The 14,807-nt window shown below is 38.1% G+C and overlaps 1 protein-coding gene across 1 annotated transcript in view; it reads right to left on the bottom strand.

Moving 5' to 3' along the window:
• Positions 1-2,952: 2,952 nt before the first annotated feature.
• c1ql1l2 (complement component 1, q subcomponent-like 1-like 2) overlaps positions 2,953-14,807 on the bottom strand; it is a 23,115-nt gene continuing 11,260 nt past the window's right edge. The window contains exon 2 of the mRNA XM_028456104.1: positions 2,953-4,701. Coding sequence (XP_028311905.1) covers positions 4,522-4,701 — 180 coding nt within the window. The 3' untranslated portion in view covers positions 2,953-4,521. The remainder of the gene's footprint in view (positions 4,702-14,807) is intronic.

The raw sequence follows: 14,807 nt of genomic DNA, 5'->3' as shown, positions 1-14,807 counted from the left end.
GCCGCGATGGACCTATTGAGCGAGGAGCCATACACCGAGCTATGGCGCCCTCTCCCGGAGGCAGACCGTAAGCGACTGGAGAGCCCAAATGTGGCCCCCTTTCATTTTTTTTTTTTTTTTTTTGTGGCATTCAGAGGCCGCTCAAGCAACCCAAGGTGGCTCTCGTGGAGCCACCTCGCAGCAGCGGATCGTACGTCACAAGGGGTTCCGTCCGTAGCGTGGTGGAGCCCCCTGCCAGTGGCAGCCCGACCAACAACAGAGGGATCTCCCGCACAGCAGAGGAGCCCCCTGCCGGTGGAACAGGGCAACACCGCCCGGGGCGAGGACACACTGCTCGCTCCAACCGAATGTCCTGCGGAACCAGTCTGTCTCTCCCAAACAGCAGAGGGCCGAGCCTTGGCAGAGGGGAGGACGGGGCGTGAACAGCCCGAGAATGCACGAGTGAAAGCAACCAGCTCAATGTACCGCGCAACTAGTCTACCGGCAGCAATACATTCAATAAATTAATAATTTATATCAGATTTACTTCGGGCTCGGGCCTACAATTTAAGTTAATGGGCTGGGTTGGGCTTTATGCCCCTCGGGCCCGGTAGGGATCGGGCTGGATTTTTTTGGGCCTTTTTTTTTACACTTTAATCCATTTTTTGCCTTTCTTAATTGTTTTGGGTCACTTTTCATCCAAAAAAGCTATAAATACCAATAAATACAACTTGTTTCCTTTTTCCCTATATCCAATTTGACTCTTTTTGTTCCACATTTTTGCCATTTTTTGGTACTGTTTGCCACATTTTGCCCATTTAGCTACCTTTTACCATTAAATACTTGGTTACTCTTTATATGGCCATTTTTTGGCCACTCTTGACTGCTTTTTGTCCATTTTAGTAATGTTACACTTTTTTCTTGCCATGTTTTAGCTACCTTTGGACCCTTTTTGGCCACCATGTCTGCCTCCACTTGCTCATATAAAAAAATACCCAAACCCTGCCTAACTAAAAAAAAATCCAATACAGCTCCGAAGGTGTCATAATTTAGCGAAAGACACTTAATCACAGCCTTCATGACACTTTATTCATGGTAATGACAGCGTAATGTCAGCCTTATATGTAAAACTTCAAGTGAAGTCTTACCTAATTTTGTCATAAGAATATAAAATAAACACGTTTATTCAAATTTCACATTTTCCTGCACCCGCAAGAACCGGTGTTAATCCTCGTAGTGCTTTATCGGATTATGTTCATCATATTTCAAATTGAAAATGAATCTGCTACAGAGGATGTTTGCATGTAAAGGCATTGTTCCCAACTTTGCTTGTGATTAGCTTGATGTGCGCTGGAGGCGAAATAAGAAAATAATGTAGAAAGGGGGTAAAGGCGGTAAGAGCAAAGTGCAGAGAAGCCAGTGTCACATCCTATTGCTGCCAGGTCTGAGGACGGACCAGCCCTTGACACATGTCCAATCAAAGCTATCTCAAGCTCTCTCCTCCAGCTTCACACTGGCTAATATCTCCTGACACCTCACACAGCCCCGACAGGGAATCACTCTACCCTGAAAACAATCCAACCCTCCCCCTCTGTTCTGTCTCCCCTATACTATTCTGTACCCCACCCCCCACCCCCCTCTATCCATCTCATCTCTATTACTTTCCCACTTTGGCCTTTTCTTCTTCTCACTTTTTCATCCGTTTTTGTAAAACTATATCCATCCTTTCCTCTTTCTCACTTAGTTTTCCTCTTCTTGTCTCTGTTCCTCTATCCTCCCTTTCACACTGGGTATACCATCACTTTGGGGAGGTGGATCCTAAAAAAAGACACTTCCTTTTTTGACTGAGAAAAGGCCTACACATCAGAATTTAAATCTGTAATATTCAAACATTGCTGGATGGTGCAAAGTTTTATGGCTTTTTTTTTTTTTATCTCCATGTGCACCTTTCCGGATCAAAACCATCAAATAGGGGTTGGATGACGGGTCATTTTTCCCTGGATACCCATCACCATAAACCCTATGCTTTTTGAGAGTGAAGACAGAGGAGGGATTTGCTTTCACGATCATTTTTTATTGCATGCACTGCGAGTTCATTCTTAAATTTCTTTGCTCCAACAAAACAAGAAAATGAATTCCCTTTTTTGTTTTCTGCTTCAGCAAATAAAAAATGAAGAGGAGAGCAGGAATGAAAAACAATGACTATCATCCACATTACTTAAGCTAAATCCACTCTGCAAATTTCTAATTGTTTCATTTAATCCACCATTGCAGTTTTTAGTTAGGGCAGTGTTTCCCAAACTGTATTGCCCCATGTACCCCTTAGCCTTTATTTCTTATCACAAGTACCCCTTAGCTCATGTTATACATGATTTATTTGTGTCTGCAGGCTCGTTTAAAGTCTTTCCTGTGTCTCATCCAACATTAACCTTGAATTTACCTTTTTATTCAATTATTTCTGATGTTTTGCTCGTTTTAGAATTTGAACTTCACCTTTTGGTGTATTTTAATGAGTTGTGCCACACGTTTTTATTGATGGATATGAAAAAAAAATCTGTGAACATGTCACCAGTTTGGGCAAAGGAAAAGCTTCCCCAAAAAATCTTATTTCATGGTGTATAGTTGTTAATTCTGCTCTGCAAAACTATGTAAAATAATTTGTTAAAGCACAAATGTTCATGCTGGTCTGTTTTGTGTGCCTTTAGTAAGATTATGATGTTTTTAAAGGTCTTAATGTGTGAAATTATCCTTTTTTTGCCAGGAGTATTGATAAACACACAGGTACATGGTCTTCTTCTTGGAAAGCATTCTAGCTCTTAGAAAATTTAGGAAATTTGCTCAGCTTTTTCTGGAAAATTATCACTGTGGTCCATAAAACGTCATATTTATGTAATCAAAAGACAAAAAAAAAAGTCAGTTCTAGTGTGGGGCTTTGTGTCTTCGGGACTCAAGAAATCTCACAAGGCAAGCCTCTCAAAAAAAAGGAATCCCATTTATTATTTAAATATATTCAACAAATCCAAAAGATAAGATTGACAAGTCATAAAGTTGAATTACAAGCTGTTCTCATATTCATAGATGCGCCATCCCACAGAGCACAATCTCATTGGCTGCTTAGTAAAATATCTGTCATTGGCTGTAGCACAGAATAACTCTGAAATAGACGGATGTAGTCGTGGCACGGCACATGCTAAAAAGCGGACACTCATCGCTGCACAGAGATACGTACAGTTAGACACACACACACACACACACACACACTCACACACACACGCACACAGGCATATACAAACGTACACACACATACATGCAGTCAGTAATAGGACAAGTCATTCACCCAATCAGTTCCATTCTTAAGCAAGCTGTCAGGCCGCCATGTTGAGTAAATATTACCATAATGCCTGTGTGACATTGAATGTGCAGCTAATGAATGGATGACATCCAGTGGAGCTTCAAGAATCCAACATTGAAAAATTGCCCACTCACTGCTCTTGTGCTTGAACGCCTCATCCTCCTGCCTATGTCGCTCCCTTCTGAGGTCTTTTACTCTTACACTTAGTTAAGGAAGTCACATTTATCTCTGTGAATTCCTTCGCAAGAATAATTGGGAGTTACAGAGGAAGGTTCTGCATGCTTTACTTAAGATTTTGAAGATGTATCTCATCCCATTGTGATGCGAGGAACATCTACATAAAGCTAGAGGAGATCACTTGAACGCAACTTGAATCTAAAGAGTGGCGCAATATAATGTGACGATGTAAAAAAGTGAGTTGGAGTGTGAAAAAGGTCTACACGAGATGTTTCCTCTCACAGATACACTGAAAGTGCAGACCGTATAGTTATTCCCAACATGAGCAGTATATAGTTACTTTAGTGTACCCAGCAAAAGAAAAACACCCACTGCTATTAAACACGTAAAATCTTGTTTTCTTTTCCAGCGGTTGGGTCTTGGTGCTGCATCACAGATAACATCTCTTAGTCAAACAGGATCTTCACAACAGACAAATATATTATCTCTTTAAAATCTAATTTCAGTAGAATTATATGCATTTCTACAAAATAAAATCACAATCTAAGGAAAGTTGCACGGAACGACAAAACAGGTTACAGTCAGTTCAGTCCGTGGACTGAACAGCTGACTGCTGCTGCTGCTGTGGAGAGGCCAGGTGAGAACATCCACCATTGCAGGGTTTTTAACTTTTGTTGACATTTCTGTGCAATGAAGCAGGGCTGAAGAGGAGAAAGGCTGAACGCGAGGAGCTTTTCTGAAACTTTGGCGAGGGCAGCAGAGAAGAAACGTTTTCTCCCACGCCACCCACTCAGTTCCTCTCAGAGCGTCCTCTGAAGCTCGGCATCCAAGCTCCACTGCAGAGCCTGGATGTCACAGCTGATGGAAGTGAAGCAGAGGTGTCCGTGATGATGGAAACAATTAGGAAAGCATTCTGGCTTTGAACACACACACGTACACACACCCTCCCCCTGGTCATAGGATCCTCTGTCTGAGTCTCTTCCTGCCTGACTGTCTCTGGATTTGTCTTTTTCTCAATCTGCGTAGAGAATGAAGCCAGAGAAAGTGCTGTACTTGTTGTTGTTGCCGCCATGGGCTTTTCCTCCGTCTAGCTTAATGTAAACCTCATCGCCTGCGTCTAGGTGAAGAATGACGCTGTTGGAGGCGTAGTCGTAGTTCTGGTCCGCATCTTGAGCAATAGCACTTGCACGAACCTACAAGAAAAGGGAAATAAAAGATAAAGTAAATTCAAAGCTTTCAGAAGATTATAGCACTTTACTTGAAGTTTCATTTATTATTTATTTAAAGTTTAAATAAATCTGAAATAGTTTATAACAGATTGAAACAGATTGATTTCCTGATGCCTACATGTGCTTTCCTACTAACATTTTAATATTTCAGTATGTTTGTAAAACTTGTGTAGAAGCAGATAAAATAGATTGACTCATGGAACCAGACATGGTACACCTCAGGACCGGTTCCAGGAATGCAGTAATATGAAGGTGGCATCATGCATACACATTGCGCTTCACCACATTTTGTTGTTGTTGTTGATAATTAAGAAATATCCCACAAGAGGAAGTGCTGTTGTGCTGAAATATCAGCACTGGTGTAATTCGGTCGTAGGCACGAGACAAAACGCCAAGTCCTAAAGCCGATACGTATCCGATTTTTTTCAATGCAACTGCAGTCTGGACGGCCGAGGGGCTTTCTGTCCGACTCTTATGTCATCACCATGCGGAATTCTAATAATTGTTCCTTTTGTCATTCGGTAATTCGAAATGAAATCATTGAGGTCGCTGACATTCCTGTCCCAGCACTGTTGACTCCGAAACAATCGGTCGTAAAGATGTAGCAGCCATCACAGCAAATGGCTAGAGCAATAAACCTGATTCTCTTCTTTTACAATCTCCTTAACGTTATTAAGTGCTAACCTCTGCTGGAAAGAACATTTCTCAGCGCCACACACAGTCCTACACTGGACGCCTCCATATTTACTTTCATAAAGACCGTACATGCCTGCGAGGTCATGGGTCACCTTAGGACCTCTTCTACACATGCGGGTCACTTCAGTGTTGCATTCCGTTAGGACTCCAAACTGATTGAAGTCACATTTAATATGTAATATGAATGATTGCGCACACAAAAAAAATCAGATTTTTTTTTTTTTTGAAAATATCCAAATTGTGCATTAAGACCTGCAGTGCCCAAGATGTAATGGTAATTAATGGCATTTAGATCAGCTGTACAGCGGCGTGATATGAACCTTTAAGAAGTCCCAATCAAATCACATGGTCGGATGTAACTGTTTTATAATGGGTGTTTTCTTCATGGTTGTTGGTTGTGTCCAACCCCAAAAAATGCATTGTGCTCTGTCCAGCCTCTACCCTAACAGCTGCCCAGCTTTGGTGTCTCACCTGAAGACAAAGCTCCGGCTGAGCTCCTAATATCACCAAGACATTGCAAACCCCCTGACCGCAATTAGGTCACAATCCCTCAGGAGGAAAACTTTAATGAATGAAAAAGGAGTTTGAAAATTCAAACATCCTTAATCCAACTTTCAGCAGCTAACAACATAACGTTTATTTTAATGGATGGTTATTAGCAGACATGCCAAGTCTCCTGGAAGTTTGCTGTATTTACAGCATGCCCACAAATAAAACACAATCTCCAGGAATCTTGAGCAAATGTGAGAGAAAGAGCTTGAGAGAGACTGAAAGTGTGTGTGTGTGTGTGTGTGTGTGTGTGCGTGTGTGTGCGTGTGTGTGCGTGTGTGTGCGTGTGTGTGTGTGCGTGTGTGTGCGTGCGTGTGCGTGCGTGTGCGTGCGTGCGCGTGTGTGTGCGTGTGTGTGTGTGTGCGTGTCAGTTATTGGTGTCAGATGTGAAGCACCTTTCAATGAGCAATAGTTGCCTCTGTGAGCCCCATCCCCTCCCCAAAGCATTCACAGGCCACCCAGTCCTATCTTAAAATGCCATTTTTTTTTAATGGGCTTTGGTGAGACATTGTTTAGCAGTTTTCACTGAAGGAAACCCCTTTAACAACTTCCCCACTATCAGAAATATGCAAAAAGAAGAAGAAAAAAAGCCTTAAATTATTAAGGACTTGAATAATAGATGTAAATAATGTCTTTGAACAGATACATTAACAGATATTTGGTTACACAGCCATCACACAGCAAAGTAGAGAAAGAGTTTTTTCAAACTTAATTTAATCAACAAATGATGTTCTTCATGGTTTTCATTGATCATGTTTACTTGACTAAAACTAAATGAAAATAAGCCGAACGGCTAAAGCTACTACTTTAATGCATTTAATGAATACAATTCACTCTCGTTTAATTAGTGCATATATTTGAGTAAATTAGTGTGAACGAATGGGAAGTAGCCAGAATTCATTTAAGACATATTCACATAAGATAAAATAAATAAAAATGTTTTAGGTTTGTTACGTTTTATGCTGTGATTAAATCATTTTTATTGAGTTCAATGAAAGTAGACTGAATATTAAGTGAATGAGACTAAAACTGATTTATTTTCCGCATGTCTGCTTATGTTAGCCCTATATCTATATCTAGTGCGATATTTTTGCAATAGCTAAGAATGTTTTGTTTTTGTAAAAAATAAAGTCATAATATGTCTTTTATTTTTGCTTATTGTGAACATCACCAGCTCTCCCATGAGGAATTGGTAATCCATACTTTATAAGGAGGAAAAATACAAATAGCACCTGAGAAAGGCGGAAATACATGGAAAGTAGTTGTGGAGGACAACAAAAAGAAAGGTGAAAGTGAGAGAGAAAAGAAAAAAGAAAATAATAAATGTTTCATCAGAAGAATGAAAGTAATATAATATTTTATTTTTATTTATTTTTTTAAAAAAGAAGAAATTCTGTTAAAGGATAAAAATGAAAATAAAGAACATTTATATGATAAGATTAAAAAAATAAACATGGGGATGATGCCAGCTTTCCTAATCAAGTATTTAAATAACCTGTTCACATGTGTAAATCATGTTAATCTGCTTAAAGGTAAAAAGAAAAAATGAATTCTACAACAGTGGAGCAGCAAAGACTTGAGTAACTGCAAATAGAACCATTTCTTCAGGTAACTTTTTCATTTCCTTCTTTTTCTCTTTTTTTAGATTTTCCAGTTCATGTATTACTGAATACAGCAATGGTTCAAATGTCACTTCATATTGATATGAAATCGATGAGGCCAGAGGGGTTGTCAAACCCTTTCTGTCAAGCAGATTTATGGCTTCAATCTGCTTTACAGAGGAACCCGGATTCAACCTTGGAACAAAAGGTCCATGAAAAACAACTTTGCAACATGGATCTCTGAGGTGTTTCCACCGTGGAGAGAATTCACTGAGCAATAAAAAAAAAAAAAAGATTCTGCTGAAATTAAACTGAAATATTTGATAACATCGAAGCGCCAGAATTATGGGGAAAAGTGTGTGCGTGTGTGTATTTTGGAGCTCTTTGTAAATAAACTGTCCTTTGGGTAATCAAAACTTCCACCAACATGTTCTCTCTGCGTGTGTGTTACCATTGAGCCACATGGTACTGAAAACAGTTGCTCCAGTTCCCTTTGTGGTTTGTGGTGAGAGTCTATAATTACCTCCACCATGCAGGTGATATTTTTACCAGCGTTTATTTGTTTGTTTGTCAGTTTTCAGGATTACATCAAAAGTACTTAACGGATTTTGAGAAAATGTTAACCAAACACACAGTAGACCTTATACCGTCAGAGAATACGACATATTTTGGAGAGAATCCGGATAAAATTAAATGGGGACAGGGATGGAGCAGCGATTTTAAAAGTAAGGGTGTTCTAATGGTAGGACAACCGTCAACTCCCAATTTAGTTTATTAAATGGATTTACTAAAATCATGATAAAGCTGTTAAGTCAGTGATGCTCAACATGTGGCTCTTTATGTCTTAATTTCAACTATTATTCCCCCAGAAACTTTTTTTCTTTGGCCAGTTTGCAACTTCCTTTGTCCCATTTTTGCCCCTTTTTTTTTTAGAAAAAGTGACACTTTTTTTTCATAATTTAGCTTCCTTTTGCCTATAGATATTCGTTTTTGCAAATTCCTTTTTACACTTTAATTCAATTTTGTCGACTCTTTAACCATTTTTGCCACTTGTCATCCAAATAAGCTTTGCCTAATAACACTTTTGCCTCTTTTTGTTCTGCTTTTGGCCCATTTTAGTCACTTTTCGCTCTTTTCTTGCCACGTTTTTGCCACTTTTGGACAATTTTGTCACTTTACTCATCACTCTTTACTTTCTCGGAACGGCAGCGTCGTCAAATGCCTGGCTGTGATTGGCTTGATCACCATTCAATCAATCTCACTGAACCAATACTGAATGGGGATAGAAATTTCTTCCAAGCCTTAAATGTGAATGATCATGGTAGTCTGATCTTGATTACTGATCCCAATAACTGCAAATATCTGATAAACAGGATATTTGGTGCTTGGCAAAGGTTTGTGCTTTTAGAGTGCTCTTGTTTGATGTACAGCAGCACTAATAGAGATGTACAGGATTTATATGAATGCATTGTTGGATTTTGCTGTATTTGCTCCTCAGTAGGGCATGTATTGCAATGCAGAAATTGCATATTCTCTTCTGATACTTATCCCAACACCTAAATGTTTGGTTAAATAGAGTAAATTGGTGGTATTTCTAATGTGTCTAATGTGTTGTATGTCTCTGAATGTGAGGTTAGGGTTTATCAGCCTCCTATATAGACAATACTGCCCTCACGAACATTCAGCTTTTTTCTCCCAAATTTCTTATGAAACCATTGACAATCAGTTTATAGAGAATCTTAAAAATTATCAACAAATCCTTGCTTGTGTTGTCGATTTTTAGCTGCTTTTGTTCTTTTTGTGAAAAGAAACTTGCTTTTCTTCAGCATCTTACACATCAGCATCACAATGTTTTGCATCACATTGTGCAATATATGATCTTGATTTATTATTTATGTTCAAACCTCTAGTCTAGTCAAATCCTGGCATTTGAACTCATGATGCAACTGGCATTCTGCCGTTCAGCTGAGGATCCCAGTACAATACACTGATAGCAGGTACAGTAATATTTTTTGCAACAATGAGGAGCAGTCTGCAGAGCTCACTTAAAGCTCTTTTGTCTCTGAATACACATCATGAGATTTATTCCTAATTCTAGTTCAATCAGCACCAAAGACTGTGTTTAGTGACAGTCGAGGCTCGATAGAGTAAAGGTTTGGTTTACTGTCTCTTAGTTGTTGAGGTTAGAATCCAAGATGTTTAGCTCTGTAGTCTTCTTTCAACCTCTAAATCTATAATGCATCACTCTCATGTGTTTCTCCACCTCTAAAGAGCCGTTATCGCTCACGTCTAGTAACCAGATTGATTGCCCAACCATTGTTGCTCCACCATGGGATAAAATAAATCCTAACGTACAGTTAGAGACCACAAGAGAAACGTGGTTGAGTGCCGTTCAGTGACCCACCCATCATTATGGCTTTGTGAAACTGACACCAGAGGTGAAAGTAACTGATTACAAGTACTCACGTTACAGAAATTGAGTTGCTTTTATGGGTACTTTACATATACTTTTTGAGTATATATCTAAATCAGTAATTTTACTTGTGCTTAAGTACGTTTTTAAAAGAAGTTCAAATACATTACATTTCTACACCCGACCATTACTGAGTAAATTATTATTATTTTTTTTTTTTTAAAAATGATCAACAGACATTGTGAAACCACAAAAAAATGAAATGAAACCAGACAATAATCAAATGCATCACATCATAACCGGCCAACCAAACTGTAAAAAGTGTTACTTGGAAAACGAGGCAATATTTTCCCCTTATTTTTTTCTAGGTTTTGTGAACTTATCGTTTTTTTTTTCAAGTTGGTAAAAATTAACATGATGAAATTGACCTGATGCAACAAAATTAAAAAATGGTCCTGAAATTAAGTTTGACATACATGAAAGAAGAAAATATTTTTACACCAGACCTTTATAAATAAGTAATATTTAAAATGAAACCAATGAAAATGATTGTAGTCACTTTTTAACAGTTTTCAAGTTCTGCGTGAAAAATTCACATTGCAGATTAATCGTCATGCAAACAGCATTGATTTTGAATTGAATTCATTGGTGTAATTTTATTTAAAAACAATTGTACATTTTCAACAAACTTTTTTGTACAGATGCCTTTGTGGAAAAATAAATGAAGTTCCAATTGTGCAAGAGCTCATTTCTTCCTTTTTACATTTATACATGAGATATTTACTGTATGCAAGGCAAGATTTATTACCAAAAATAAATGTGGGGGTGAAACTAACTAGTAACTTTTACTTTGAGTACTATTTAATTGAGCTCCTTCTACTTGAGTAGGATATATCAGTACTTTTTAGCTGAAGTCTGCATCACCACTATGATGTCTTTAGGTCATTAATTGATAAAAAAAAAAAAAAAAAAATCAACTGTAATATTTTACTGCTAAACATAAACTTTATTCTGATTACCAGCCTACCCAACACTGACCACTGCTCATATTTACTGAACTCGCTTCATTACAGTTTTTTGCTGACTCGTTGTTTCTGATCACCTGATGAATGTTTGTCCCATGTTTATTCTTGTGCAATTCACACATTTTGGTCGCTACTGTTCCCTCTGGGAAATAAATGACTTTGTACCTGGTGTGTTTACCAGAGCCTTTGCTAATTGAGCTGAGTCAGTAGTGTACTGTGGTTTTTAAGGTTGGTATATTATGTTTCTTGTAACGACACTGGATGCAGGGAGCCGATAGTCAGGCTTATTGGCTGCACAACTTAATTGTGCTCATGAAAGGTAAGTAATTTGCATTTCACTAAGCACATTCTGTTAAATCACTGTTTATTACTTGTATAATAATTACCACATTAGCTTATACGCGCATAAAACATTTGTTTCAAACCTTCCACTCCTCACTGACAGTGTGCGCAGTAACTCAGTAAGAGCCGCTAACAAGAGGAACTGAATCGTTTGTATTTCAAATTAAGTAGAATTGAGCAAGAAGATCATTATTTTCTCTAGGGATGAAATAAAGAAAGCGCTGTACATCTTTTAAAGTAGCTCACGGTTGAATAAGCCTATTAGTCACTTTGTTGGGTCGGTAAGGTTGAATCAAAATCAATGAATTGCGAGCATCCAAAGTGTTACCCAGTGTCTCATTATAGGGATTTTAAAGTCAGGTCTGACTGCTGCTGGTGCTCAGCATTTGTCCAAGTAGCGTTAAATAGTTGCTTTTGGAGCAGATGTTGACAACCTGAGTCAGCCTGTGGCATAGAGAACTCAGAATTATACGTTTAGAGGTTGGAACAGGAGACTTTCAAATTTATGGACACCTATTTTGAAATAGTGAAACCATCTTTTTTTGGCAGATAACTGCCCTCATTTTGATTTAGCATATAAATCAGCTATAGTTGCACAATACCCACGGTACCCCGCGGTGCCAAATTGTAACGGTTCCTACTATACTAGAAATTCTACACAACGGTACTACTGTGGATTACGATATTACCGGTACCAGTTACCGCTACATAGCAGCTGCCTCTACTCTCCTCCTGGCTTCTCACTGCACAGTCTAAGCTCACTGCACGCTACTCATCTGAAAACAAACCAACATGGCAACTACTGCAACCAAACTCCACAGCTGCTGCCGCACGCTGGGTCCGCCCGTCTGTTAGCTGTTTGGCTGTTCGTGTGTTTCTGCCGGCAAGAACAAACTCCATGAAGACAGCTCCGCTTCAATAGAAATTCACTTCAAGACAAACAACAAGCTAAAGTTCTGTCTCGCCTGGACGCGTGCACGGCTTACAGTCACAAACACGAGACCACACATGGCAGAAGCACCGGGCCCTAGCAGCGAGTCTGCCGTGGCGACGTCGTCAGTGGCATCACTAATTTTGCTCAAAAAAAACAAACTCCAAAAGTCCCATTTAGAACTATTTTGGCTTTAAACGAGGCAGAAATGGTAAAGCAATAGGAGATCCACTGTGCAGGCGCTGTCACCAAGCTATAGGAGCCAAAGGAGGGATCACTTTTTTTGTGTTTTTCCGCTCAGACTCAGAGCGATCTTTTTTTTCATTTTTATTTTTTTATTTACAGAGATATTTACAATGTACAAACAGTATTTACAAATTATATACATACAAAGGAGGGATCACATCCAATCTCATAAAACACCAGTGACGTCATCCAGAAAATGCATACAAATATAGTTTCCTCAATTAATCAGTTCATGTTTATTGTATTTTATCCTTTATGGTTTATTATGTTGGTGAAGAAGCATTATTGTCAAAGAGATTAAAAAAAGGCAGTGGATTTGTTATCCTAAGTTGATTATTTATATTAAACATAAATTGATGTGCAAAGGAAACAAATTTTTTATTTTTTTATTTCAACCATATAAATTCTAACTTCATCTATTTTTTTTTTTTTTTATTGCTTATCTTCTTTTTTCATGTACTCTTATCATGCACCAAACAACACTATAAGTAATTAATAAGTATTTCTAACTTGTACAAATACATTGCAGTTCATAAAAATAATAATAAAAGGCTTCAGTATCGTGATATTACCCGGAACCGTGATACTTGGTCTGGTATAGTATCGTGGTTACTCATTTTGGTATTGTGACAACTCTAAAATGAGCGGTGTCAAAAATGCGGCCCGGGGACCAGAACTGGAGGGCCGGTTTGCCTGACATGAGAAAGTATCAAAATTAAACAGAATGTCTTTATTTAACAACCAGGCAAAGCCGTCAGAGTAGCTGCTACAACACAATGTTCTTTTACAACACATCAGTGTTATATTTGAACACAGGGGGCGCAGTGAATCAGTGAGAGTAGAGGTACAAACAATGTATTTGTTGTAAATAAGATTTTGTTGTTAATCTTTCCCTTGTAGTCTTTCAGTTGGAATCCTCATGTGTAAATAAAACTGCGACATAATATTGTTCAAAATGCAATTATTTAATAGTATGTGTTGCTAAATGATAATTCAATAATAGTCAATGTTTTAATAACGTATCAACACTTATTTGCACTGAAACAAAGAGTTTTATTTATTAATTAATCATTGTGTAACCCGCTTAAGAACAAACTGCATTGTATGTGTGGCCCCTGAGTTAAAATGAGTTATAACCCTGGTATAAATCATAATGAAACGTAAAGGCTTAAATCCTCTTAATCTTCTTCCAAAATCATCAAAAATACATGTTTACTATGCTGCATCTTCATGGGTAAAACTTGTAAGTTTTATACCTTTTATTTTGAGATGTTGACTTTCTGAAAATTGTTGAATAATGACAGTGTGGGGAAAGTTTTTTTTTTTTTAATGATAGCAGCATAAATATTCTATTAACAACATTTTCAGTGTGTTGTTAATTCTGTAAATGGCACATGCTGTGATCCAATAATAGAAAACAGAAAGAAAACAGAGTTGCTCAGCTTCAAGCAGAGTTGCAATTAGTTGCATTATCGTCTTTTCACATCCCCAAGCAAAGGGGTGCTCCCACTCTGTTGCCCTGCAATCTACTTTTGAAATGACCTTGTTTTTTTTAGACATACATTTATATTCTAACTTTTAATAGTTATCCTTTAATGGTAAATCTCATAAATACATGATCAAGGGACATATACTGTATCTGCATTTGTTTAACTTTTCTGCTAACATGTACACACAAATCAGCACTTTCCAAAACAGGAACAAACTCTTTCATTATATGAGAGTATCCCTCATTCTGTCAGGCTCCCTGAGCACACCAGTCAATAAAACAGAGAATCTTACAACAAACCAATGCCCTTGAGACACAGTAAAAAGACAAGTAAGCAGGTCTTGGCTCCTGGCTGACAAAATTGGCTCTTCCACCCAGCTTTTTGCTAAATCACGCACTGCACTGACACACCTCATAACCACAATGAATGCAACATCATTTTGGGTTCAGTAAATGGTTGATCTTAAGTTAAAAGCTAATTGAAATGATGATGATGATCCCATTATTATGCCATATAGAATGTATCATCTAGTGCCCCCTGGCCTTGTCAGAAATCTTAAATCTTGCCATTTTTTATCAAAGAATGTTGGCAGCAAGAGTCACACAGTCATCCGTCTATCCAGGCCACTGGAACCAATCCCAGCTGACTCAGTGTGCAAAACAGGTTCAATTCTGTAGGTTAACACTATACCTGTCACAATTCAAAACAAATTCCAAAAGAGAGAGTACATATGATTTAAGAGAAACCAAGATGTAAATGAAAAAATAAATAAATATA

The sequence above is a fragment of the Gouania willdenowi genome, chromosome 8, assembly GCF_900634775.1.
Source record: "Gouania willdenowi chromosome 8, fGouWil2.1, whole genome shotgun sequence".
Taxonomy (NCBI): Eukaryota; Metazoa; Chordata; class Actinopteri; order Blenniiformes; family Gobiesocidae; genus Gouania; species Gouania willdenowi.
This window is presented reverse-complemented; position numbering and strand designations above follow the sequence as displayed.